At 40.3% G+C, this 25924-nt stretch overlaps 4 protein-coding genes across 6 annotated transcripts; 3 read left to right on the top strand and 1 right to left on the bottom strand.

Annotated features, from left to right (window-relative positions):
* Window positions 1-393: 393 nt before the first annotated feature.
* On the top strand, window positions 394-9480 carry zdhhc5b (zinc finger DHHC-type palmitoyltransferase 5b). Of its 2 annotated transcripts, none has more exons than XR_311456.1 (11): window positions 394-1402; window positions 1842-1963; window positions 2147-2304; window positions 2836-3008; window positions 3161-3263; window positions 3388-3479; window positions 3742-3874; window positions 5124-5232; window positions 5393-5499; window positions 6254-7289; window positions 7619-7680. XR_311456.1 is itself a non-coding variant. In XM_005723159.2 (11 exons), the coding sequence occupies exons 1-11, from the start codon at window positions 1254-1256 to the stop codon at window positions 7722-7724; spliced, it is 2178 nt and encodes a 725-aa protein (XP_005723216.1). In that variant the 5' UTR covers window positions 394-1253; the 3' UTR covers window positions 7725-9480. The 2 variants fall into 2 exon arrangements, 1 of the variants encoding a protein (XP_005723216.1); XM_005723159.2 differs by having other exon boundaries at window positions 6254-7179; window positions 7619-9480.
* Window positions 9481-9553: 73 nt separating this feature from the next.
* tmx2a (thioredoxin-related transmembrane protein 2a) lies at window positions 9554-14942 on the bottom strand. Its single transcript, XM_005723160.2, has 8 exons — window positions 14682-14942; window positions 14461-14521; window positions 13850-13963; window positions 12734-12810; window positions 12274-12380; window positions 10719-10784; window positions 10480-10609; window positions 9554-10376 (listed from the first exon to the last, which is right to left on the bottom strand). The coding sequence occupies exons 1-8, from the start codon at window positions 14868-14870 to the stop codon at window positions 10197-10199; spliced, it is 924 nt and encodes a 307-aa protein (XP_005723217.1). The 5' UTR covers window positions 14871-14942; the 3' UTR covers window positions 9554-10196.
* A 37-nt stretch (window positions 14943-14979) lies between these two features.
* On the top strand, window positions 14980-19796 carry pmf1 (polyamine modulated factor 1). The gene is made up of 5 exons (XM_005723161.2): window positions 14980-15262; window positions 16389-16494; window positions 18459-18559; window positions 18904-19099; window positions 19633-19796. The coding sequence occupies exons 1-5, from the start codon at window positions 15051-15053 to the stop codon at window positions 19696-19698; spliced, it is 681 nt and encodes a 226-aa protein (XP_005723218.1). The 5' UTR covers window positions 14980-15050; the 3' UTR covers window positions 19699-19796.
* A 52-nt stretch (window positions 19797-19848) lies between these two features.
* On the top strand, window positions 19849-24368 carry med19a (mediator complex subunit 19a). 2 transcript variants are annotated; one of them, XM_005723157.2, is made up of 6 exons: window positions 19849-20231; window positions 20615-20737; window positions 21974-22107; window positions 22265-22361; window positions 22455-22549; window positions 24037-24368. In XM_005723157.2, exons 1-6 carry the CDS (start codon window positions 20006-20008, stop codon window positions 24100-24102), a joined length of 741 nt encoding a protein of 246 aa, XP_005723214.1. In that variant the 5' UTR covers window positions 19849-20005; the 3' UTR covers window positions 24103-24368. The 2 variants fall into 2 exon arrangements, with proteins under 2 accessions (XP_005723214.1, XP_005723215.1); XM_005723158.2 differs by having other exon boundaries at window positions 19850-20225.
* Window positions 24369-25924: the final 1556 nt, after the last annotated feature.

Below are 25924 nucleotides of genomic sequence, written 5' to 3'. Positions count from 1 at the left end.
TGGGGGGGGGAAAGGTTTTGAATGCATCTAACCATGTGACATCCAAACTCTACGTGGCTTTCTTTAGGAGACGCAGTATGGGAAAAGAGCTCAACCTGCAGAGAATTTGGAGGTGGAAGACCCAATCCCAGCAAAAAGTGGTGACACCTCGGTGACATACACGGGACTTCCATGTGGAATGAGTTGGTTTTGTGCCCTTAATGACACAGAGACTGACAACAGGAGTCTCAGAAGATCCAGGGGACTCCACTTGGTTTTTTGAGTTATTTTCCTAGTAAATAAAAGGCTAGACATCTTTTTTTTTTTTATGATTTTTCTTTTTAATAGCAGCTTTTTTTTTTTTAAACAAATCCCAGCTGGACTTTAGTTTGATGTTAAACGGCTTCCCTTCCCACAACTGGTTTAAAACTGAATTTGTTTGTTTAGTTGTTTTCCCCTGTGGACTAAGTTTGAAATGCTGGAACTCTCCCTCCTGCCACTATCCTCAGTTTCTTCCACCCACCCAGTGCCTAAATAAGCCTTCTCGGGAGGATCACAGAAGTCATCAGCAGCTGCTGCGCTCAATCCTCTGCCTGTTCTCCTCCATGTGCTTCTGCTCTCGGCCTGTTGGCTGTACACCCACTACCTCTTTAATTTTTCTGGTCTTTTCATTTTCACTGAGCGGGATAATCAGAACTGAAGCCCAGTGATGGAGCATTAATGTAAACCCTGAGCTGTTCCAGTGTTTTGTGCGTGAGTGCTGGTCCTTTCGCGTATATGCACAGCAGTGTTACGGTTGCACTGGTGCCAGGGAGTAACAGTAGAAGATTAGATTTATTTATATTGTTGCACCAAATACAGTTCCATTAAAGCCATACAAAAATATTTATGAATTACCTATACATATTTTTGTATCACACTGCTCTTGTATAGTTTTGCTTTTATAAGCTTCTATTAAGATTATGCACACAAATATTTAAACAAGCTGTACACAGCAGTTTGTATATTGCTATGTAAAAAAAAAAAAAAAATCTGTTTTTAGTGATTATATTAGTACTGGGAGACATTTAGTTTCTGGACACAGAAAACCCCTAATGTTTCCCTTTATTTGCTGCTTTGCATAGTGTTGGTTTTCTTTTCCAGTCAGTAGCTATGGCCCCTCCTCCCAGACGAACGCCACATATGTCATTTTGACCTGGAAAGCACCCCTTTACAGCAGGTAGACAGTAGATAGCTACCTCTCTCCATCTTCCTCCACCCTCTCTCTATCTCTGATGCCTGGCTTCAGCAGTGGGGGGGTTGGGGGAGGAGTAGGTGGCGTTGCTTCTGCTCCTCCCCGTCCATTTCGACCCAGCCGGTACGTCCCGGTGTCTGCAGCCACCACTTTCCTTGTCGGAGCCACAACGCTCTTCTTCTGCTTCACGTGAGTGTTTCTTGGTTTTGTTTCATATCAAACATGGGTTTTAAAGGGCCTACATGTGTGTACATACACGTGTTTGTACATGCTGGAGCGTCCACATGCATTATGTTCAGTGTTAAAATAAGCAGGTTTTTTTTTTTGCTGTTCTTTTAATGTTTTTTCATTCAAAGTAAGTTGACAGCTTTTCAGGAACATTTGTTCATAGTTTATCGCAGCCACACCTGTCACCTCCCCAACACAAACACAGTCTCCTATTTCTGCCACTGAGCAACTTTTGTGGGCAGTTGTTTAGCTTGCACATAAGCTTATAAGAAGTTGATGGTGGAGTGTGAAATGTTACTTGGTTACTTTTTTTCCTTTCCACATCTTACCACTAAGTGTGGGGATTGGTGGAAGCTTGTCTAACTGTAATTTTGTTTCCATCCTCCTTAACACTCTCCAGGTGCCCATGGTTGTCAGAGCATTTCTCCTCTGTCATTCCTATATATAATGCCGTAATCTTCCTCTTCACCCTCGCCAACTTCTGCATGGCCACTTTTATGGATCCTGGAATCTTTCCCAGAGGTGAACTTCTAGAAAGTAAAATGTCACGTCCTAATGATGCATGTGCAATACTTTTAAAGTACATGCAAAATAAGACTATTTGTTGGAATACTCACTGCCTATAAAGTAATTTAGAGAGACCGTTTGTGATGGTTATTAGGTGATTATGATACAAGTTTAATCTCAGGTTGTCTGTGTCTGCAGCGGAGGAAGATGAGGACAAAGAGGATGACTTCCGCGCTCCACTCTATAAGACAGTGGAGATCAAAGGCATCCAGGTGCGCATGAAGTGGTGCTCAACATGCCGCTTCTACCGACCACCGCGCTGCTCGCACTGCTCAGTGTGCGACAACTGTGTGGAGGTACATAATTATACATTTATCCCTGCTTAATAATGTTGACTGGGTATTCTTGTGGCTCTAAATTAGAAATGAATTGGTAGTATCATACAGCAATGAGTGAACTTCATTAAAAATTGGATAATGTTTTGTAATTATGTATGCTAAAAATCTTTTAATTAAAATTTCTGTTGTTGCCTTGGTTATGCTATTTCTTTTTTAACCTATAAACTAAATGGTAGGGAAACACAATCTTGGAAATCTGATGTTTCCATGAGTTTAAGCACTTAATGTAATAAAATGACCTAAATGACTGTTATATATTCATGTTAAAATGTCTTTCAGTTTTAATAGCAAGTCCTAATTTCACAGTGGGCTTCTATACACTCCTGTGTGGTTTCACTACACAGCCTAGATCTGTCCTATTCTTAGTTTTCATGTGTGAGTGTGGGAGGTGGAAATTGTGTGGACATGCAATATGATGTACTGTAGTTGTTGCTTATTCTTATCGTTTCCCTCTGAGAGATATCTTTTAATCTTTTTATTTATTCTTAGGATTTTGATCACCACTGTCCTTGGGTGAACAACTGCATTGGTCGGAGGAATTATCGTTATTTCTTCCTATTCTTACTTTCTCTCACAACCCACATCATGAACGTATTTGGCTTTGGCTTGGTTTATGTCCTGCACCACCAACAGGAGTTGGACACGCCAGGTGCTGCTGTTACGTATCCTTTACTTGGCATAAGTCTGTCATAGAAATGCACAACACATTATGGAACTCTCAAACACAAAACACATCATTGGAATAGATTTTCCTGTGTCTTATGACAGGGGTTTTTCTTTTTGTGATTTCCTTGACAACCCCCCCCCCCACCAGTATGGGTGTGATGTGTGTGGCTGGCCTGTTTTTTGTCCCAGTCGCTGGTCTGACTGGGTTTCACATAGTGCTGGTGGCTCGCGGTCGAACCACAAATGAACAGGTACATACCAGAGGTGGTTGTGCAAATCACGGTCTGCATCACTGAGATAAGTCAGGCATGCTTTACACTGGTTAATGTGTTTTTGTTAGGTATGCAACTGTTTTATCTCGCTCCCTCTGCGTAGGTGACAGGGAAGTTTCGGGGAGGCGTTAACCCTTTCACCAACGGCTGCTTGAGGAATATTACCCATGTACTCTGCAGCTCCCAAGCCCCCAGGTCAGCAATCTTTCTTCTCTGCACTCATCTATTTACTCCCCCCCGTTTAACACTCAGCTCTGCAGTTATTCCTTTTCCACTACCTCTTTCTTTCCATTGCTCTCTTTCCCCTTCCACTTTTCCACCCTACTCTTTTATAGTTCATTCTGGTCTGTTGAGGTAATTAAATATCTAATGCAGACCTTTGGAGTGAGTGGGTGAGGTGTTGGTCAACAGAGCTGGGTTGTATCTTTTTGAATACGTGTGTGTGTGTGTGTTATAGATACATAGGTCGTTGGCGGGGCCGGCAGATGGTGGAAGTTCAGCCACCTTTTCTTAGACCTGCTCTCACTGAAGCTCAACTAGAAGCCAAGGTCTTGGACAACGGCATCCAGAATGACCGACATAGCACTAGGGTGAGTTATAATGAATTGAACAAACACATGCAGTCTGTACAGAGAAGTCTGGATATAAATGGCCTGATAAATGGCCTGTATTTGTATAGCGCTTTATAACAGCTCCACAGATATGCTATATGTCTATATTATTACTGTGGTATGAGTTTTAGAGAAGAGAAATCTGGTGCACAAAATATTTCATCAATTTTAATTTCATGTTTAAATATTAAAAGGTCAGAAGCAACACAGAAACTCTGGTTGTTAGCAGTCAGCTAATGTAGTTTATATTGGTGCTGCAGCTGCTGGAAAGTAGCAGCAGGTGTAGTTTTGCAGACCATACTATTAGTAGAGATTGAATAACTTAATAGTAGTCTTCTTCTTCTTTGTGTTGTTTTGTCAGAATTTTCCAACAAGAGTGATTCAAGAGTTGTTGATCACCACTAGCTGAAATGCATGTGAATGGTTTAGGGCTGCATTTCAGCTAGTGGTATTGGAGATTTTGTTATAATTAATGGAATTATGATTGCAGAAAAGAATTGCACGATATTGAGCCACATTGAGCTACTTGTGGAAAGCATCTTAATGGTAGTGGCTTTGTTTGTGATAGTACTCCCAAAAACACTGCAAATACAGTAAAAAATATCTGGATATAAAAGGAAACAAAAAAAAAAAAACAGCAGTGTGATACTAAGAGTCATGGATTGGTCTCCCCAAAGTCTGGAACACTCTACGTGTGTTAGGGATGAGTGGGATCATCTTGACAGAGAACAGATCAAAATGCAGCTAACATGCAAAGAAGAGTCCTTCAAGAAGCCTGGAGAAGTGCTCCTGAAGACTACTTGAAGAACATAGTAGAAAGCTGCCTGTGTTGAAGAATAAAGGTCATTGTACCAAATATTAACTTGTTAGTATTACCATGTATCACCGTCTATGTTGTGAAACTGCGTGTTTTGAGAGAGGTGTGTGTCTGTCGTGACTCAATAGCATGGAGGGCAAAACTCAGAACATTCAAGAGTTTGTGTGATGGAAGATGCTTTTTTTAAATTAATTATTTTACATTTTCCCCTCAGTCATTGGGTGTCAAACTTTCTTTTCTTTTTTTAATGTTTGGTTATGAGAAAAGATAATTCACTCCCACAGGATCCTGAAATTGTCTGCAACATTAATCAGATATCAAAACCTGGAAAACGTTACAGATTTAGCCCTCTGTTCCAGGCAGTCTGATTTCACTGAATGGCTTTTTGTTTTCGGTCCTCATCCTTTCCAGTCCAAGAGTAGTCTAGATCAGATGGAGAGCCAGTCAGCGGATGCAGAGGCTCCACCTCCTCCAAAGCCAGAGCTTCGTTACCCTGGCCTTCCCCGTGCTGACACAGAGGGTGAGATGCACATACAAATGCATAATTGAACCTAGGATTCCACTTTGTATGACAGAATATGCAGAGAGAGTTCTTAGCTTTTGTGTAAATAGATGAATATTTGTTTTCTAATCATAAACAGACCTTGTTCAAATGTCACTTTTGGTTTCTTGTCACTCAGAGAGCAGCTTGCTGACTGAAGCACCACCTACGCCATCAATGTATAAGTACCGGCCAACCTTCAACAGCCCAGGGAGAAACCACACTGCACTCACACATCCCAACAAGGTAGATCTTAGTTTACAGACACCTTAAAGTGCTCTGTGTAAACCATGTACGAAAAGGAAAAAATAGCTGAAGTTAATTACATTTAAAACGCAGACATAATCAAATCAAAATACCATCTGCACACAGCCTTGTTGATTTATACATAGCTTAATGAGGAAAAACTCACAGATGTGCTCAAGCTTAATGCGTGAAACAGGGGAAGCGTTGGTGGCTTATATGCCCTGCCCCTCTAAATCCTTAATGGTTAATACATGCCCCTTTTTTTTTTTACTTTAAATTGTTCATTCAGTGGCCATCGGTTGATCAGTAAGTCTCAGTACGTGTGTATACCTGTATCCCTTTGGCTGTCTCTGTGTGTTTGAATGGATCTGTCCTTTTCCCCTGAGACTGCATTGACTGCAATGTATAGTTCATGTTCCATATGTTTTTGTATTTCCATTCATTTGTTGACACACACAGTCTTTGACATGCAGTGTTAGTGCTTGTTGAAACCAGTCAATATTCCCAATCCAGTAGTGTGATGATTGAGTAGCACACCGGTCAAGCATCCAGTTCTCCCCACCACTCTTTTATTTATTTTTTTCCCTGTTTAAAAATCTCTACAAAATTGCTTTCTGTTCTCTGCTTTCTATTCCCACGGCAAGGTGGTAATTTTCATCTTTCTCCCTCCCCTCTTTACTCCTGCTTTCATCTTCATCACACTTTTCCTTACCCTCTCCCCTTTGGTCTGTTTCTCCTCCTCTCTCCTCTTCAGATGATCCGTGGAGAGAGTCTTGACTCTCCATCTCCTTCCATCCTGCAGTCCAGCCGCCAACCTAGCTACCGCTCTGAGCCGAGCAGCTTGGATGGAACCACAGTGGTGGGGGGAGGTGTAGGGGTGCGCAGAGGGGGAGGGGAAAGGGGCGAGGGCCCCGGAGGCCCTGGCGGGACTGCTGGTGGGGTGTTAGGGGGCATGTCAGGTTACTCCCTGACTGGGCGCTCCTACACCTCCTACCCATCCTCTCTGGTTCTGTCCACTGGTGGCTCACACTCCTCCAGCCTGCGCTCAGCACACACTGCACATAACCCGCTGGCCACGCTCCATTCAGAGGGCACCACAGACACCAGCTACAAAAGCCTGGCCAATCAGACACCTCGGAATGGCAGCCTGTCCTATGATAGCCTGCTGACACCATCCGAGAGCCCAGAGTTCGAGTCAGCCGCCCACGAGCTGTCACCACAGAAGCCTCATGCTCCATTTCTCTCTTCAGCTGTAAGGGGCCAGACTGAGGTGGTGTCACCCAGTACTCCGCTGCAGGGCTACACGTCGCCCTTTCTCTCAGCTCAGATTGCCCAGCAGAGGGAGGGGCAGCTGCTCCAGGGCTCTGCCACTTTCTCCTCCCCCCACAAGGCCTACCTGCGTGCTGTCAGCCCTCCCCTTCCCTCCTCCGCTGGGCCACTTGAGACCCACCACCTGCTTCAGCATAACCAGGACTTCTCTTCCCGTCCCCCTCGTAACCCTTCCTCCTCATCCTCTTCTCCTGGGGCTCGATCGCTCGAGCCCCCTGTCTCCCCGCCTCCTCGTGGCCTCTCCCTAGGCAAGTCCCTGCCTTACAATATGGAGGCAGGGCCTCAGCACAAGCCTCGACTTGCAGGAGGAGGCGCTGTGCTGGGAGGGGGAGGAGGGCAACAGGCTACACAGTGAGTAGTGATCCGTCGCCAGATCCGTCAGCCTGCTACTCTTCTTCCTCCTTTTCCTACTACTCTTCCTTCCTGGTTTGTGTCAGCCCTCCTCTTCTTCCATGATCTGTGTGAGTCTTCCTTTTCCTCCTTCATGTTTTACTTACAGTCTTTACCTGTTTAGTGCTTGAATAGTAAACTGTGTCTGTGTAAGTCTTTTTGGTTTAGTTGTTGGAATGTGACATGTCTGCCCATGCTGCTGTGTTTTGCCTTGTAGCCTTTTGTGTCTTTCCCCTGTCCTCACTCAGTGTAGTTACCGAATGCCTTACAAGATCTCGTGTAAAGAAACTTCTGCGGTTAGTGCTTTATTTTCGAAAAAGAACCACTCACCTGCATCTCCCTCTCTTCTCTCTCCTCTACCCTGATGTGGCTCCTCCCCTCCCGATGGCTGTCCAATCAGATCCACCTCTCGCCCAGTCTTGGCTAATCACACCACATCCAAACCAGGGGGAGGGGTGAAGAAGGTAACCGGTGTCGGAGGGACCACATATGAGATATCGGTTTAAGTGACAAACATCCCACATGATCTGCCACAAGGATGGGAGAAAGTCACTGGACAACTTCCACTTGTCTTTTACCCGAGCTGGATATTATTCATGACTACAGGCTCCTGCTGCGCTGGACTAAGGGAGCAGGCCTGTTTGGTACTCACTTTATTATCTTTGTAATGCCACTGGCCAGTCTTATCTGCCAGCCTTTCAGATTTGAACAAACAATTAGCCACTTTGTGAGCCATAGACTGATGCGACTGTATCATCACAGCTGGGTACAGATTTGTCTATAGAGCACGCATAGCTAGTCAATGATTTGCCATTTTACTTTGGTACATTAGCACACAGAGTACTGACAACAGTGTCTGACACTCATAGAAAGGATGGCCTTTATCCAGTGGATGTAAAACTTTAAGAGGGAGGATTTCGGACTGTTGACCAATAATAATGTCTGAACGGACCACACAATCTGTATATTGATAAGAATCATGGAGTAAAGAGTCCAATCTATAAAGACAGTATCATTTTAGTTTTATAAGTCTTTTTTTAAATATTGTTTTATATAAATGTATACAGATTATTATTGGGTGAAATTGTCAGGTATTGGAGATGACTATTGATAACGGTGGCAGTTATACTGTATGTAATTATTCATGAAAGTGATTTAAAAATCAGTTGCCTGTTGAGAAATGATGGCTGCATCAGCTATTCAAAGTTTTTGCTGGAGTTTTCACTGTCCAAAGAAGAAGATGATGATGATCCTTTGGTGGACACCTGAAGTGGCAAAAAATTACAGGTTGTTTTTTTTTCTATTCTTTCTTAAAAGCCACAAAGAAATGTTAATTCTCACAATCGCAGCACAAGCATCTTTGTGGAATGTACGCTTGTAATGTTTATGCTAGAGACATTATGCAAAATCTGTTTGTAGCTTTAAGATCATCGTATGTCTTTTTGGTGTTTTTATTCTCTTTTCTTTCTGAGAGGTTTTTGTCTGTCAGTCAGTCAAGATGCTAGCAACCTTATACCTTTAACAGATGGCCAGCCAAATAGGAGCAGCGGGGAAGGGCTTATTTATTTCACCAGTGGAAAGAAACTTTGTAGTTCTGTACATGATTTCAAACCAGTCCCAGATAGTTTGTTTGTTTTTTTTTAAAGAGAAAATAGAAACTATGGTTATTTCATTAAATTTTAATGCCATGCCACTGAATATGTAAGAGGGACTGGTTTGAAATTGGCCAGTGTGTTCGTTGGGGTTTGTTTATTTTCCTTGCCTTGAGACCATTCGTAGTGAAGCATGTTTTTATTTTTTCCTAATTATTTTAATTATTTTTACACTTTTCTTTAAGTATTTAGAATTTCTTGCTTCATTTGCTTTTTTTTCTTGTTAAAAGGAACACTTCTCACTTTGATACCCACAGCCATGTTAAGAAAGGGATTAATCAGAAGAGGAGTGTGTTTGTTTTTCACGATTGGGCATTACAGAAAGCTTATTTATTTATTTTTTTTCTGTAAAGGCCCACAGCAGTGTTTGCAGAATGTTAAAGGGAACATGGCACATCATTTTGGGGGAGAAAGTACATGCTTGAAGCACACAAATATCACTGTTCAGTACGAGTTTTATACCCTACCAGGCTGTGTCTTCAGTGTGCATGTGACTCTTTAAAAAAAACTTTATTTTTCGGTTCATTGCTGCTTCTCTGGCGTGCATTCTTGTGAGATTATTGTCAAACGCCCATCCGGTTTCTGTGCGAGTGGCATCCAGAAAAAAAAATAAATATCACAAATGGCACAAAGCAGCCATCGTACAGAGAAATAAAGAGAACCTGTGTTGACTTTTTTTTTCTTCCCGCTCTGGCCAAGGGATGGTGGCCACTGAACAACCTGAACCTATGTGAGTATAGCAAGTAACTTCTATGTGAGATAAAATATTGCTGTTGTTGGCTGTGATGAATGGAACGAGTTTCAACTATCTGTAATGAGAACATTTAAAAAAAATTCCAAAATGGCCTTATAAAGAATTTTTAAAAAGATGTCGTGTCAGAATAAAAAGGTCAAACTGTTGAAAGAGAATGTGTCTTGGATTTTATCATTGCACGCAGTCTTACTTTGTTTCACCTCAAGCTTTTACTTTGGCTTTTCTGACACAAAAGTAAACAAACCAGTCAATAAATACAGGCAGCAAAAGAACCAATGACACGTTGACAAAAGTGGAAAAAAAATTAGCAAAAATCTTTTTTTGTTCGTCAATAACTTAGTGTAATAAAATGCTCCAAAATCGCTGCTGCTTCAATCTGCATCACACACAGATCGTTTAAATAAGATCAGCGGTTATGGGTATTTCCCCACAATAAAGACTTACAGTGTAGAGACTATTTCTTGTGGTAGTGGAGCTTGTTTTCTTCCCTTAAACTAAAAATATTTGGCTGTTACAATAAGGAAAGTTACAGAAATGTTAAGAGCAAAGCAAAGACTTGATGCAGCTCCTCTTCACTGGTCTTTCTTGCTCTCTTTTGGCTGCTCCGTATTGTCGGTGTCAGGAGGAAGCTCCTCGCCACCCTCTTGTGGCTGAGAGCCATTCTGCTCCTCTTCCTTCGAACCATGGCTTTTGTTCAGCTTCTTGGATTTCTGGAAGAGCTCGTTGAGGTTAAACTCTCGGATGATGTTCTCCTGTGGGTGATACAAAATGTATTTATGCTGTCTGCATGTGTAAGCAAGCAGCATCTACTCAGGTCTTATTTCATGTGTTTTCTTAAAATCTGAATAGACGTACCTCGTTCATGGTCCAAGATACAGCTCTACCTTTGCTGTCCACCATTGGACGCCTCATAACTTCCCGTCCTCCTTGAAAAAGCAGAACTGAAGGTAGCTGCTTGGCCAGAGGAGAAGTACTAACCCTGTACCTGTTCAGAAAGACAGTTAATACCAGTCAATAGAATTCTAGAAAGAATCGAGCAATACTGGATAATTAAAGATCATTTATTAAAGGCAAAAAAGCCCCCCAAAACTGACTTCTTTGAAACCTCTTCATAGCGACCAATGTCTATCTTCCCAAAGCGGAGTCCAGCACAGTTGTAGCTGCAGAATATAAAGGACGACACATGAGACATTTGAGACAAATACACAGCTGTTTCTCTAACATGAAGTAAATTACATTATCTTGCATTTGAAGTGACTCTACAACAGGTACACCAGCAACAATCAGGCAAGGGTATTGTTTCAAAATGTTAACTAACATCTTGGATCTTTTTTTTTTTTTTTTTTTTACATAGTGTCATTTCTGTTTTCAAATAAGAAACCCTGACTGAGATTAAATATCATCTAGACTCTTCTTTTCTATATCAGCACATAATTAAAAAATTATTTGGTCCTTAGCAAGTCTTAAAATTTAGGTAAATGTTACCTCATATGAACAATACCACATGACATGTTTTACTGTGTCATTAATTAACAAAAGTGCAGAAGCAGTGTGTGATAAACTAAGCACATCCTTACAGCTTCCATAAGAAATTAAGAGGGTAAGTAGCAGTTGGGTAGCAGATCCATAAAAACAGATGTTTTGGCAGCTTTTCTGGTCTGAAGCATTCAGGTGCGTATCAACACACACTTGACTGTCTTTCCTGCTAAGGAAAGTCTTCACTCACGGGCTGCTGCTTAGGACTGAACATGCAGTTTGCCCTTCGTGCCTCCCTCTTTGAACTTTTTGTTAAACCCTGTTCATAGTGTTGAACTTTGCTTGTTAACCTTGGTATATGGGTGAACTTAGTTTGATTGGAGTTTTGTGATGCTAACTTGCCTTAGTTAAACCTTAACTTTTACCCTCGTCTGTGTTATTGTATTACATGTTAACTGGTTGCACAGTGGCCTGCAGAATGCAGCCCTGTTGGTTTTCAGTTTGAATTTCTGCAATTAAACCTTTTCTTCATTTAGTTTCCTGTGTATGTATGCTTATGTATGTTACTCCTCCCTGTCCCCTAGCAGAGGGGGTCGTAACAGGCCATAACATGCATCGCCATGTCTGGAGACACCCAAATAAAGCTTATAAGCCACAAACACCTCAAAGCAACTGTCAAGCACGGTAGTGGAGTGGTGATGATTTGGGCTTGTTTTGCAGCCACAGGACTTGGATACTCCACTGAGTGGACCATGAACTCTTCCACATGTATACCCATCTCTCCAAAAAACTAAACCTTGGTCAAAAAAAGGGTCATGTAGCAGGACAATGATCCCAAGCACAGCAGCAAATCTACAACAGAATGACTGCAAAGTGTTCAAAGTGTTCCGATGGCCCAGTTGAATCCAGACCTCAATGCTGTGCATAACTGCCTCACTGCAAACCTCAATGAACTGAAGCAATGCTGTGAAGAACAGTTGTCCAAGCAAAATTCCTGCACAATTTTTATTAAGTATTTAATGACATGGTGTATTATGACACGTGTCTATCTGAAACTGTATTCAAATCATTTTAAACTTGGTAGGAAGCAGGTGATTTAAAAAAATTTATGTTCTGAAATATTTAACCTTAGAAAACCTGAATGCGACTGGAGTAAAGGGTGTGATTTCTTACTTGAGAGAAAGGTTTGCAAAGATGGGAGCAAACGACTGACAATCTGAGGACCAGTTGGCGTAGAATTCAACGAGCCATGTGACACGACTGTCCCGCTGCAGCTCCTCCTAATGAGTGAAGAACACAAAGTTACACTCAAACCAACCCACCCCTCTGAGCAGGGCATGATCAGTTAGAGAGTTCGCTTTTTTTTTGGTATTTTAGTTTAGGAATTTTTAAATGTCAGACATACAATTAATATAATATCATATAACTGGATTTCAGTGTTTGATGGAAACTGCTCTAATTTCAAACAAAATGATTAATAGACTCAATCACTCCATGAACTTTCAAATAAAATAACACTCCCAACTGATGTAACTGTATGTAATTCCCACCTCTTTTGTTTTTATCTATCATTACAAAGACCAGTGGCACTACTATACATGCAAATGGTCAGCTGATATCAGACAGGACTCACGTCGATGGTCTTGTCACTGAAGTACTTGATGTACTCTGGGCCCATGTAGAGAGGTGGCTGACAGGTCATGACAAATGCTGCAGAGAATACACAGATAAACAGACTGGTGAGCTTAAAAAGGATAAAAACAATGTACATTTTACAGTTTATCCAGTGGTAGTCTCTGTTCACCTATGATACTTTGGTAAAAAACATTTTTATTTGTGTTATTTCTTATTTAAGTTTTCTCATTTTATGTTTCCTTTCTTAAATTCTGCCATCTTGTCCTATGTTTTTATGTAATTTGATTATTTTAGGTGTACACTTTGGTCAACAGCTGTTTTTAAATGTGCTATAAAGATAAATTTGACTTTGAATGAATGCTTCTTTTGTTGGGGGGTGGGGGGGTTGTAAAGGACACTGTTTTTATAAATTACACAATGGCACCACCTGTAGGCCAGTTAATAAAAAGTTCTGATTGCAGAAAGCTCAGAGAAGTTTCTAAACAGGGCTCAGATTGCTGCTTTACCAGGAGAACACTTCACAGAGAAGATGTGAAGCTTTTTCTTAAAATAAATACATAAATCTTTGCCAGATGAAAAATTCAGGACTTCAGAGTAAAAATACTCATTGCACCTCACCTGCATTGGAAAATAATCTAAATATATACAAGAAAACTGCTGATGTCACTTTTCTGTACAGTGATAACACCAACTTCCCACTGTATGGTATTCAGATGAAGAAAAATTTGTCAAAAGTGTGAGGACTTTTATCAGTGGAATGAGCTTCAAGTACATAAAATAATGATCATTTTTTACAGCAGTAACAGAAATGGGAACTAATTGCTGTTGCACATTATGTCTCAGAAACACTGGCTCAAGGAGAAACCCCTTGATGAGCTTTAGATATCAGTACAAGGTGAATACAGAGGGCTGATTAATTTGGCATGTCAAAACAAAACAAAAGACCACTCCTATTCTCATTAACATATCTCTCTAACTAAAGAATGAGTGCAGCATCACTGCCTTAAGACTGGGGATGGTTAATGCAGTAGAGTTGTGCTTTTCTAATTAAGAACCACTGGTAGACACAGTTTACACTACACAATTTTAAAGGTGGTTGTGACAGACCACTGACCGAGGCACAGTGCAAGGTAGAGGATGCCAAACCGAATGTCCATCCTGAAGAAGAGGATACAGTTGGCCACTTTGCTGAACATTAACAAGTTCCCAATGTGCTGCTCCACTGTGACTGAGGAAACAAAGAGCAGGGAACAATGAATGAACAGCAGAGGAACACCTTCATACTGTTGACCTTGCAGTGTGTAAGTGAACCCCTCCCACTCCCTTAATGTTTACACAACAAACCCAAAGTTTACAGTGAATCACTTTACAGATGTGTGTTCTCAGTAGAGTGGGGGTTCCTCTCAAATGGCTTATCAGATCAAGGAGTGGAAACAGTTAAACATCAGACTGTGTGGTTAAAGATTAACAGCAGCATGTAATAAAGACACAAACAAAGCGACCTTCCTGACTTTATCTAAAAAGTTAAGGTCAACAAATAAATCACAACATATCCCGGTGCTTCCTATGATTCGCTGAGTGGTTTGGATCATTGGCCACATGGTTGATTGGGCCACTTTTTGTGATGTGACAGTTTATAGTGTAAACACACTTTCATCAGTAGGTTTACACATAAGACAGTGTGTGTGTGTGTGTGTGGGGGGGGGGGGGGGGTAGACTACTCACTAGCTCTCCTGTTCTTCATCATCACTATTGCACTGAGAAACATGAGGATCTCCAGCTCTCTCTGTAAAACAAAAGGAGCAAAATCATTAAAACAAACAAACAACAACTTTGTGTCAAGTTTATTTACTACTTCTATTTATTTCATATTTCAGAGGCTTAATTAGCCCCACCAAAGGTAACCGCAAGCATTACCGCAGCTCCCCCACCACCACTATGCTCACCCAGTCAAAGTCACAGGAGTTGCCGTCCTCGCGCTGGGTCACCAGGTGCTCGCAAAGACCTGGAGTCTTTCGCACCACCACGAAGGAGATGGTCAAGAGGAAGGACGTGATATAGTACGGCTTGAGCAGCCATTTGTAAATCTGAGGTAAGTGATACAAGAAAGCGCAGAGTCCCGTGAGTAAACCCATGCTGACGGAGAAGACGAACCACCGCGACAGAGTGTTGGAGGAGAAATGACAGCTGGAGCTGTTGAGCTACGGTGTTACAGTGCGCATGTGCCAAATGGGGGCGGCGGCGTCGTTTCTGGGTCCGGCGGCTCGCCGTAGATTTGGCGGGCGCTGCAAAACATAAACAGAGGCAGCTGAAAAATGGAGGAAAGTAAGTCAGCAACAGAAGTGCACAGTGCGGTTAAAACTGGTGCGGAAGATTCAGCTGAAAGCCAGGCTAATGAAGCGACAGGAGAAGCTTCCTCACAGATGCCGAATAAACCGACAGCGGAGGCGGAGGCTCGGTACAAGAGGATGAAGCTTTTTGACAAAGTCATGCAGAAGAGCCTGAACAGGTTTATCGAAGATGTCAGGTAACGTGTTGGGTGTTGTGTTTATTACCTTGTTTTTACGGTGAACTACACGTATGTCATGATATTACCTCTGCACGAAGGATATAAACAGGGGTGAGAGCTGGTTTGAACGTTTCTCATCAAATAGTTACAAAGGTGGTGGTCATTAAATAAACAGTAAACCAAGTGTGAAGATCTCATTATCAGAACACAAACAGTCTTAATTTATCTCAAGTGAGCCAATAAAACTCCAGTATAATAACCTAGAATACCCCAAGAGTATATATAAGATATTTCCTCAATCTAGCCCTAAATTTAGGGTACTCATTGTGTCACAACACCGAGGCATTAAAAACAACATAAAACTTAATAGCTTAAAAACCCTGGAATAGCGAGATTAATTTTAAAAAAAGTAATACAATAAGGGACTTAAAAAGTAAAACTAACAACTAAGTGTGTTAAAAGCTTCATATTTAATGAACCTCAGCTTTAAAAAAAACATTCGATGAACAGCTTACTTGCAGTTTGTGTAGTCTGTTGTCGTTTCTGGGGAAAAACAGAGGGAAGCTTGTTGGGAATTGTGCAAAATCATAGGGTTATTATTATTATTATTATTATTTTTTTAACAAATAAATAAAAATAAGGGATGGAGGTTGGGCTGTTTAAGAGCCCTAGCATTTTTTTTTTCATTTTACATTTTTTGTTATCTAGAAGACTACTTATGATCACTTATGATAAATATTGGACTTGAATTTGACATATTTCTTTTAAAGAAGTGTATCTTTCCCATACAGATTTTTTGCCCTTGCACATGTGAGATAGTGAGATAAATTGACAAAGGAATGATCCTGTGGTGTTTGTTAGCAAGAAATCTTTAATACGATTATTCAGAACTCTGGTTTGGACAAATCTAACACTTCAGACAGGCACTCTGTTATGATTATTTTTTAAATGTATATTATTTTACTTACAGATGAAAACCAAACAATTCCACTGCCCTCCTGTCCTCCAAATAAGAAGGCCTATCCAAACGTACTTTTAACATAGCAGTAGTGTCTTATAATGTTAATGATCTACTTATTCCTTAGCTATCATTTTCAGGAAAGGTCATAGTTTACTTTACTTTGTTCACACTGTTCTCTCACAGTTTTAACAGATTCGCCAGCATGTTTCGTCCACTGTACAGTAAGAACCCTCAGAGAATGGAGAGCATTCACAAGCAGTTCATAGAGGAGCTGCGGAGCACCATACAGGTCTGTAGCATATTACATTAAAACCCTGTATTTAAAAACAAACAAATGGGAGGACTTTTGCCTCCTTTGCATTGTGTATTGCTTAGGCTGTATGTGTGGTACACCTTTTTTTTATACATTGTATACAGTGGGGCAAAAAAGTATTTAGTCAGTCACCGATTGTGCAAGTTCCCCCACCTAAAATGATGACAGAGGTCAGTAATTTGCACCAGAGGTACACTTCAACTGTGAGAGACAGAATGTGAAAAAAAAATCCATGAATTCACATGGTAGGATTTGTAAAGAATTTATTCATAAATCAGGGTGGAAAATAAGTATTTGGTCAATAACAAAAATACAACTCAATACTTTGTAACATAACCTTTGTTGGCAATAACAGAGGTCAAACGTTTACTATAGGTCTTTACCAGGTTTGCACACACAGTAGCTGGTATTTTGGCCCATTCCTCCATGCAGATCTTCTCGAGAGCAGTGATGTTTTGGGGCTGTCGCCGAGCAACACGGACTTTCAACTCCCGCCACAGATTTTCTATGGGGTTGAGGTCTGGAGACTGGCTAGGCCACTCCAGGACTTTCAAATGCTTCTTACGGAGCCACTCCTTTGTTGCCCGGGCGGTGTGTTTTGGATCATTGTCATGTTGGAAGACCCAGCCTCGTTTCATCTTCAAAGTTCTCACTGATGGAAGGAGGTTTTGGCTCAAAATCTCACGATACATGGCCCCATTCATTCTGTCCTTAACACGGATCAGTTGTCCTGTCCCCTTGGCAGAAAAACAGCCCCATAGCATGATGTTTCCACCCCCATGCTTCACAGTAGGTATGGTGTTCTTGGGATGCAACTCAGTATTCTTCTTCCTCCAAACACGACGAGTTGAGTTTATACCAAAAAGTTCTACTTTGGTTTCATCTGACCACATGACATTCTCCCAATCCTCTGCTGTATCATCCATGTGCTCTCTGGCAAACTTCAGACGGGCCTGGACATGCACTGGCTTCAGCAGCGGAGCACGTCTGGCACTGCGGGATTTGATTCCCTGCCGTTGTAGTGTGTTACTGATGGTGACCTTTGTTACTTTGGTCCCAGCTCTCTGCAGGTCATTCACCAGGTCCCCCCGTGTGGCTCTGGGATCTTTGCTCACCGTTCTCATGATCATTTTGACCCCACGGGATGAGATCTTGCGTGGAGCCCCAGATCGTGGGAGATTATCAGTGGTCTTGTATGTCTTCCATTTTCTGATGATTGCTCCCACAGTTGATTTTTTCACACCAAGCTGCTTGCCTATTGTAGATTCACTCTTCCCAGTCTGGTGCAGGTCTACAATACTTTTCCTGGTGTCCTTCGAAAGCTCTTTGGTCTTGGCCATGGCGGCGTTTGGAGTCTGACTGTTTGAGGCTGTGGACAGGTGTCTTTTATACAGATGATGAGTTCAAACAGGTGCCATTCATACAGGTAACGAGTGGGGGACAGAAAAGCTTCTTACAGAAGACGTTACAGGTCTGTGAGAGCCAGAGATTTTCCTTGTTTGAGGTGACCAAATACTTATTTTCCACCCTGATTTACGAATAAATTCTTTACACATCCTACCATGTGAATTCATGGATTTTTTTTTCACATTCTGTCTCTCACAGTTGAAGTGTACCTCTGGTGCAAATTACTGACCTCTGTCATCATTTTAAGTGGGGGAACTTGCACAATCGGTGGCTGACTAAATACTTTTTTGCCCCACTGTATATGACATTTATTACATTTATGACATTTATTGTCAATTTCCTTGCTGATAGCAGTAAAATTAGTATTACAAATGCATTTTGTCATTCAACAGGACAAACCAAATAACTTTCCTGGGCAAAACCAACATTTGTATAGCTGTCCAAATACTCATTGTATGCCATATTCACTGATCTACTACTGGTCTTTATTTAAACTTGTTTACATAAAAGTTTGTGTTTTCCTTCTCATGAAGGAAGATATCAACAGACTGATTGAAGAAGGCCAGCTAGAGTTAAAACTGAATGAGCTGGACAAACTAGAGAGAGCCACCAAGGACAGTCCAGACCCTGCATGGTCAGTAAACCGCTTTGAAAACACTTGAACTTCTGAAATCTTGAGTATTTAATTATATATGCTTTGTGCATTTTCTTACCAAACTGCTGAAATTCTCTCTTTTCTTATTTTTTATCTAATTAAATAGTGAAACATAACTAAGTGGAAATATTTTTTCATTAAATGTACTAACTGTATATTTAAGAATTTCATTTAGTCAGTGAATCAGATTGAAAAGGTAACTTTGCATCTTGTATTATAGTTATATTGCCTTCCTTTACTATACTGCATATCACCACTGTGTTATTTCAGCTTTTTAACAATCAAAGCATTTTAATCCCTCATCATCTCAAATGTTGTCTTAGGCGACCAAGCGGGGTCCCTGAGCAGGACTTTTGCAGCTTTTTGATGCCGTACTATCAAAAGCAGGAGGCCTACATGCGACGGGAGCTGAAAAAGATTCAAGCAGAGAATGCTGCTCTAGCACAGAAGGTTCAGGGTGGAAGAGAGAGCATCAGTCAGACTGAACACCGAATTTCTGCTGCTGTTGATGAGTGGAAGGTGAGAGAGAGACAGTAGATAATTGGCAGAATAGATATGACTTGTCCCTAATAAGATCCATGAAAAAACCATATTCAGCATGTATGGAAGTATAAACTGTGTCATTTCGATTTTTATATACAAAATATTCTTTATACAGTACATTTATTTTGATGATCACATACAGTCTTTTTTTTAGCTGTTACATGTTTATAGACCTTTTTTCTCATATTCTTACATTTGTGTGTATATACATCTTAGGTCCTTTTTGTATTATATTTTAAGATTTATTTGTTATATTATTATTAAAAGCGAGTCAATGCACTGAAAATGCATTCTAATGCGCACTAACTGATGATCTGAATAACAATAAAGTAGCTATTCTATTGTATTCTATGTTTCTATCATTCCTAATGAGGATGTTCAGTATATTTAGTCTCAGTGTAGCTTTAATGGTTTTATTTGGTAACTTGTTATAGAACTTTTCTACTTGTAACATAAATAAATTGAGTACTAATAGTTTTGTTATGTGTGTTCTTATCTCTCATTTTTAGGTATCAGTGACAGAGTTTGAAAGGCTGGCGTCATCTCTTTGCCCCGCTGATGTTTTTGATGTGTGATTTTTCCAAATTACACAATATGTCCACTAACTTAATTGTACATAATGAGTTTGTTTACTGTGCCTGTTTGTTTGAAAATAAACACGACGTTTTGGAAATTGTTAGTGATTATAGTCCTGTATACACCGACAGTTACGGTACAGTGCGTGTTTGTTGCCTGCATTACGTTAAGTGGCCATGAAAAGAAGTGAGGAGCAGAGCGCTTGACACTCGAATTCACGGAGAACAGCTTCCTCGCAGATAGCAGGCCATAAGCTTGAAGAGCCCGGCATTTTCTTTCCATATAAATGTATTATTCAAGGTAGATATGACGGAAATGTTTTCAACTCTTTTCGGGTCAAATGAAGCTCAGGGACCACCTGGTTCTTCGTCTCTGGGTTTTGGACCGGGGAAGCCTCCACCGCCTATGCCGCAAAACCAAGTTGCCATGGCGGGTCAGATACCACCGCAGCTCGGGGATGAAGGGCCTGCTCTACGGAAGCCTGGAGCTATGAATGAACCTTTCTATTTACTGCGGGAGCTGCCTGGTACTGGTGAATTCTTGTAACTGTTGGGTGCTTCGTGTTTAATTTGTCCTTTATTTTTAAACTTTAGCCGAAATCTAAAGCTGCTTAAATAGTTTGTAAACAATACTAGCTCACGTAGGTTGACTAGCTGGTTGTGGGCTAACATTGAGTTAGCAGATTGTAGTTAGTAGCGATGTGTTTTTCAGTGAAGCGTTTATATTCAGTGTGTAACACAAATGCTGTAGATTTAACACCTTTTTGTGGCTTAAAAATATGTTGTGTAACTACGGTTATTATGGGAATGAACATCCCTGAAGTAGCCCAGGTTCCCTTTGGAAATGGCCATCTATTTCACAAACATTTATGTACAGATTGGTTACAAATGATATGAATTTGGTGTGTGTGCTTAGTGGGGAACGAGTTAACGGGAAACACCAACCTCATCACGCACTACAACCTGGAGCACGCTTACAATAAGTTCTGCGGGAAGAAGGTGAAGGAGAAGCTCAGCAACTTTCTGCCAGAGTTACCAGGTGGGTGCTACAGTCACAGATGTGGTCGGATAACTGTTTAGTAACAATCTTATAGTGATCAGTGTTGGACAGTAGCCGTAAAGCTTTGCTTTGATAGCTGTGAAATGTAATATTCTAAAATATTTTAAAACCTGGGTTCTCACTGTCCGTTGGATACCGCTGACTGAGAAAAAGTCTTTAAACTGAGTTTTACTAAAGGACACATTGACAACTGAGAGTTATCAGAACTTTTTCGTATGAGCAACCACTTGGAGAAAGTGGGAAAGGACAACTCCCTTTTAAGTGGACTGACACAAGTGTCAGTGTCAGTTATACAAGTAGTCTATCCTCCACACCAGCCTGTTTCACAAGTTCTGATATCTTAATTGTTTGTCATTTTGGGTCATTTAATAATGCCAAATGAGTTCTGAAATAATGAATTCTAAGTGTAGGTGTCATTCATGGGCCTGAAGATCCCAATTATATTATTGTGTGTTTTGGTTATCTAGTTTTAAGTGTACTATACAGGCCACCTTTTGTTATGAAACTGGCTGCAAAATAAACTCATATTGGAAAAACACTTTGTAGTTTATCTTCAGCCATTTCTTCTGCTACGGCACAGGACATAAACAATGTGATGTGATAGTAAAGATGATTGTAATACTCTAATCACATCTCTTGTTTTGGATCTTTATGAGTACTCTGATAATGGAGCTGTTAAACCATGATCCACAACTAGTTAATACAGATATAACATATTAGTGGGAATCAGTGGGAATTTTATGCGAAGCTACATCATAACTGCAAACTTCTCTTAAAACGTTATGACATAACCTGACATGCACCTCCCATAGAAATTTAACTACATGTCAGGTCGAAGCAGTCTGAAACTATTGTGATTCGTCCTGTGCATTTCCAGCTACTTTTCTGCTGCACAATTTATCAGTGAGAGAATCATCATATCGATATAAGGAATAATAATCATAACATCAGTATAAGGACTCACAAATGTCAGCAAATTCCTGGAGGGATATTGTTGAAACTATCAGAATGGAGTGAATCTACAAAAAGTGGAAAAACTAGAGGGATGCATGTGGAAAAAAGAACTGATCACAACAAAGAGTGGGTGGGGACCCAGTAGGGGAAAAAAGTTGCAGCAGTTTATTTGTTTCTTTCTCTTTTGATTTGAATATTTAATTAAATTTACCTGTGAACACAGCTGAGCAATTACGTTTTGACCTTTCTGCTTCTCTGCAGGTATGATTGACTGTCCGGGCACACAGGACGGCAGCTCATTACGCTCTCTGATTGATAAGCCTCCAGTGTGTGGAAACTCCTTCAGCCCACTGACTGGCGCTCTGCTAACAGGCTTCAGACTACACACAGGACCGGTACATACTACACAATACAATGCAGTATAAAGTTCACGCAGACATTTTCAACGTCCTGACTGACACTGATTATTCAAATTCAACTGACATTTAAATGATCTTAATTCTCATATTTGCATATTAAGTACGCAACTAATTTTTCATCACATCTTTGCAGCTCCCAGAACAGTACAGACTGATGCACATACAGCCTCCAAAGAAGAAGAGCAAGCACAAGCACAAACACCATCGACCGCAGGATCCATTACCACAAGGTATGATATAAATTTATCCACATGCATGTCTGCAAAAAGGTACAAATATTATCATTTCAATAACCTTTCTTATTTTGATGTTTGATGTCACAGAAACGCCGTCAGACTCTGATCCCAAGAAAAAGAAGAAAAAGAGAGATGATGATCCTGATCGCAAGAAAAAGAAGAAAGACAAGAAAAAGAAGAAGGTAAGATCATTTGTCAAACTTTACCTGAACTAGTTAGACGGATCTCATTATTATAGTCACTTCAGGTTTATTTTAATTTCTGTATTTTATTTATTTTATTTTTTTAAAGGCTACTTTTGTCTGATCTCTTATTCACAAGGGATCGACACTTCAAGTAGCTCCTCGTATTTGAGTCGGCAGATTTATTTATTTATTTTAAACCAAAAACCCTTCCTCACACAAAAACAAAGGGATTTGTGTCTCTTATCAAAAGTGAGGATCTTTCACTTTTTAGGCAAATATGTAAACCGTTACATGTTTGCAAATGCATCATTTGATCTTAATTCAGTGGAAAACACCAAATGTGCAAAAAGTCGTGGGATCTGAATGCTTTAACTACATGATCATGATGATACCTGTATGTACACTGCTCAACCAAAAGAAAAAATTGAAATCGCACTATTTTAAAATTTTATTTAACTGGAGCTTTAATGACTAAATTTATCTACTTCCAGAGTTGCGCAGGCTTTTCACCAATGCAGTGGTGGCCAATCCAAGTGTAGAAACGATTTGTCATACACAGTTTGAGCCCATTGAATCCTGGCATTTTCATCTTGGAACAAGAGCCTCCCATCAAAAAATTAATTGGTGGAAAATCCAGTCATTAAGTATATCCAGGTTTTTGGCTGACAATTTTATTTTATTTTATTTATTTATTTATTTTTTAGAAACTTAAAGTTGCTACATAACATTTGTCAACCTGACCAACTGAACCAACCCCAGATCATAACACTGTCCCCATAGGATTGTGCATTAGGCACCAGGCGTGATTTATGCATCACTTCATCTGCCTCTCTTCTTACACCTGTAAGATGTGCCCGTCACTCTGGAACAGATTAAATTTCGGCTCATCACACCACATCACCTTTTTTTCCCACTCCTTCAGATTTTGGTCTTTATTCCTTCCTAGCAAGTTTTCTTCTTTCCAGTTAACCTCACCGATAAGTGATTTTTTTTATTTTTTTTTAAGGCTACACAGCTGTTTAGCCCCATTCCCTTGAAAAAAATTGTCTTAAAAATTGTGCATGTGGAAATGTTCTTAGGTTAAATAAAAAACATAACCATGACTTCTACTGCTGATTTTTGTTTACTAGATTTCATCAAACATTGTGAGTAATCCCTGATCGAAATAATTAAGCTTTTTTGCAATAAAGCATTGAAAAGTTCTTAATCTCCTCTGCTTTAACCTGCTAAAACAGTTAACTTTAAGCAATATTCTGCAAAAACCAGATCCATATTTTCTCCACAGTTTTAGTCCTTTCTGAGACACCAAATCTCTAAACAAGGTCTTTAATTGTGTTTGCCAACCTCAATAATTTTAAAACCATCTGGGGTCCCACTGCAGATGTAGCCTCCCTAAACTCCTGCTTCATGTCACTCAGCAGCAGTGAAGACCACACCTATATTCATCCTATAAGTGTGACAACTCTATTTCTGCCCCCCCACAGAACCGCCACAGTCCAGACCACCCCGGTCTCGCTGGATCACAACCCAACAGCAACAGCCTCAGATAGACAGCCCACTGTGTGCATGCCTGTGTTTGGATGCGTGACTTTTGTAAGAGGATGTGTGTGTATTTTACAAGTAATTGTATTATTAAGAGTATGTTTAAAGAGAGAAATAAATGTATGGTGTGCGAAAGAGTGAGCTGTGACAGGATGTGATGGAAAGATTGATTTCAGTACAGTGTAAAAGGCAGATAAGCTGTGTGGTGCTGTGGATGACGACGTGTGTGTGTGTGTGTGTGTGTGTCTCTCTCTTTAAAAATGTTGTAATATCTTTTGACCATAATGCCAAAATTAAATAAACTTTGGTTACTATCTTGTGTCTTGGTCTGTCTTAGATTACGATCAGGTTTAAAATAATGATCACTCTGGCAACGTCTTGGCATTTGATCATTTATTCATATATCAAATGCACATGCTGGTTATAGTGATGCAAGATTTAATTTAGCTAAGCAGCATTTCAACACTAATCATGGAGGCAGTTCATCTAACAGTCTTTACAGATACAGCAAAGGATGTTTTCAAGACTGTCAAAGGCACAGATTAAATTCAAGGTGGCAACTACTAATCAAATATAAAGACAAAAGCAGAAGCCATTAGCTTTTCAGACAGCTACTTACACGGAACTATAATACAACAGATGGTTGTTAAATATTTTAACATGACAAGAAGGACATAAAGAAATGGCATAAAGTAGAACCTCAAACTTTCAAATGCTAATCTATTCAAAGTAATAAAAATTTCAGCCTCTAGGAAGATTAAAGGTGAGTTTACAACAAATTGGACTTTACTGCAGAGCTAGTGCATAGTTTATATTAAGGCATTCCTGGTTTATGTTCCTATACTAGCAACTGTTATCACAGTCCCTAAAGATGTCTTTGGTTAAGAGTAGGGTGTGGGGAACGTCAGGCCTCAAGGGCCGGTGTCCTGCAGGTTTTAGATGTGTCGTTGATCCAACACGGATGATTTAAATGAGTAGTTCATTACCAGGCCACTGGAAAAGTTCAAGCCATGTTGAATTTAGCCATTTAAATCAGCCGTGATGGATCAAGGACACATCTAAAACCTGCAGGACACTGGCCCTTGAGGCCTGGAGTTCCCCCGCCCCTGGTATAGAGTAAGCTGTTTGCTAGAGGCATTAATCTTGCCTTCACTTCCATTGCAAAGATAGCAGCACAGGCACAAAGCTGAAATAAAAACCTCACGTCTAAGCAAGCGTGCAAAGAGTCAAGCAGCTGAACACGTCCTATGACCAGGAAAATGGTGTATAAATAAAATGACAAAACATAACAGAAAATCTACGGAAAGCTGCCCAGGCATTGAAATGGATTGAATTAAAACAATTAAAAATATACATTAAAGCTGATTTGTGCTGTAATTTGTGGACACTTGTACAGAACAAACATGTACACAACACAATGACACAAGGTCATGTAGATCATGTACACAACACTTTGGAATAAAAATACATTTTGTTTTTGCCAGCCATTGGCTGAGACCACGTGCTGCAGCTAGATGTGTTTTTATCGAGTTAAAAATCACATTTACAACAAACAAGTTTGACCCCAGCCACTTCCTCCTCAGTCTTCACTTAATATACTGTACACAAAAATGTTAAGCAAGCGGCAGATCATAAAATACAAGTCACACCTCACACTTATTTACAAGACAATTTGCTGGAGGACGTTTGCTTTACCTGCAATACAAAACTGAGCAGAATAAACATTAAATCACCCGAGCTTCCTTTAGAATAGGCCCGCTACAAAATAACATTAGCTGATAATGAAGCGCTTCCCTTTTTAATGCTACAGAAATTATAAAAACTACACTT

The sequence above is a fragment of the Pundamilia nyererei genome, unplaced genomic scaffold, assembly GCF_000239375.1.
Source record: "Pundamilia nyererei isolate P.nyererei 1_Seehausen unplaced genomic scaffold, PunNye1.0 scaffold00008, whole genome shotgun sequence".
Taxonomy (NCBI): Eukaryota; Metazoa; Chordata; class Actinopteri; order Cichliformes; family Cichlidae; genus Pundamilia; species Pundamilia nyererei.
This window is presented reverse-complemented; position numbering and strand designations above follow the sequence as displayed.

Coding starts and splice junctions, on each gene's coding strand:
- tmx2a (XM_005723160.2), bottom strand. CDS start 14,870: ATGGGTTTACTCACGGGACTCTGCGCTTTCTTGTATCACTTACCTCAG. Junction 12,811..13,849: donor CTACCTTGCACTGTGCCTCG/GTCAGTGGTCTG, acceptor TATTCTCTGCAG/CATTTGTCATGACCTGTCAG. Junction 10,377..10,479: donor TATCTTGGACCATGAACGAG/GTACGTCTATTC, acceptor TATCACCCACAG/GAGAACATCATCCGAGAGTT.
- pmf1 (XM_005723161.2), top strand. CDS start 15,051: ATGGAGGAAAGTAAGTCAGCAACAGAAGTGCACAGTGCGGTTAAAACT. Junction 16,495..18,458: donor AGCTGCGGAGCACCATACAG/GTCTGTAGCATA, acceptor CTTCTCATGAAG/GAAGATATCAACAGACTGAT. Junction 18,560..18,903: donor GACAGTCCAGACCCTGCATG/GTCAGTAAACCG, acceptor ATGTTGTCTTAG/GCGACCAAGCGGGGTCCCTG.
- zdhhc5b (XM_005723159.2), top strand. CDS start 1,254: ATGCCTGGCTTCAGCAGTGGGGGGGTTGGGGGAGGAGTAGGTGGCGTT. Junction 1,964..2,146: donor TCCTGGAATCTTTCCCAGAG/GTGAACTTCTAG, acceptor CTGTGTCTGCAG/CGGAGGAAGATGAGGACAAA. Junction 5,500..6,253: donor CACTCACACATCCCAACAAG/GTAGATCTTAGT, acceptor TCTCCTCTTCAG/ATGATCCGTGGAGAGAGTCT.
- med19a (XM_005723157.2), top strand. CDS start 20,006: ATGACGGAAATGTTTTCAACTCTTTTCGGGTCAAATGAAGCTCAGGGA. Junction 20,738..21,973: donor CTTTCTGCCAGAGTTACCAG/GTGGGTGCTACA, acceptor GCTTCTCTGCAG/GTATGATTGACTGTCCGGGC. Junction 22,108..22,264: donor TCAGACTACACACAGGACCG/GTACATACTACA, acceptor ACATCTTTGCAG/CTCCCAGAACAGTACAGACT.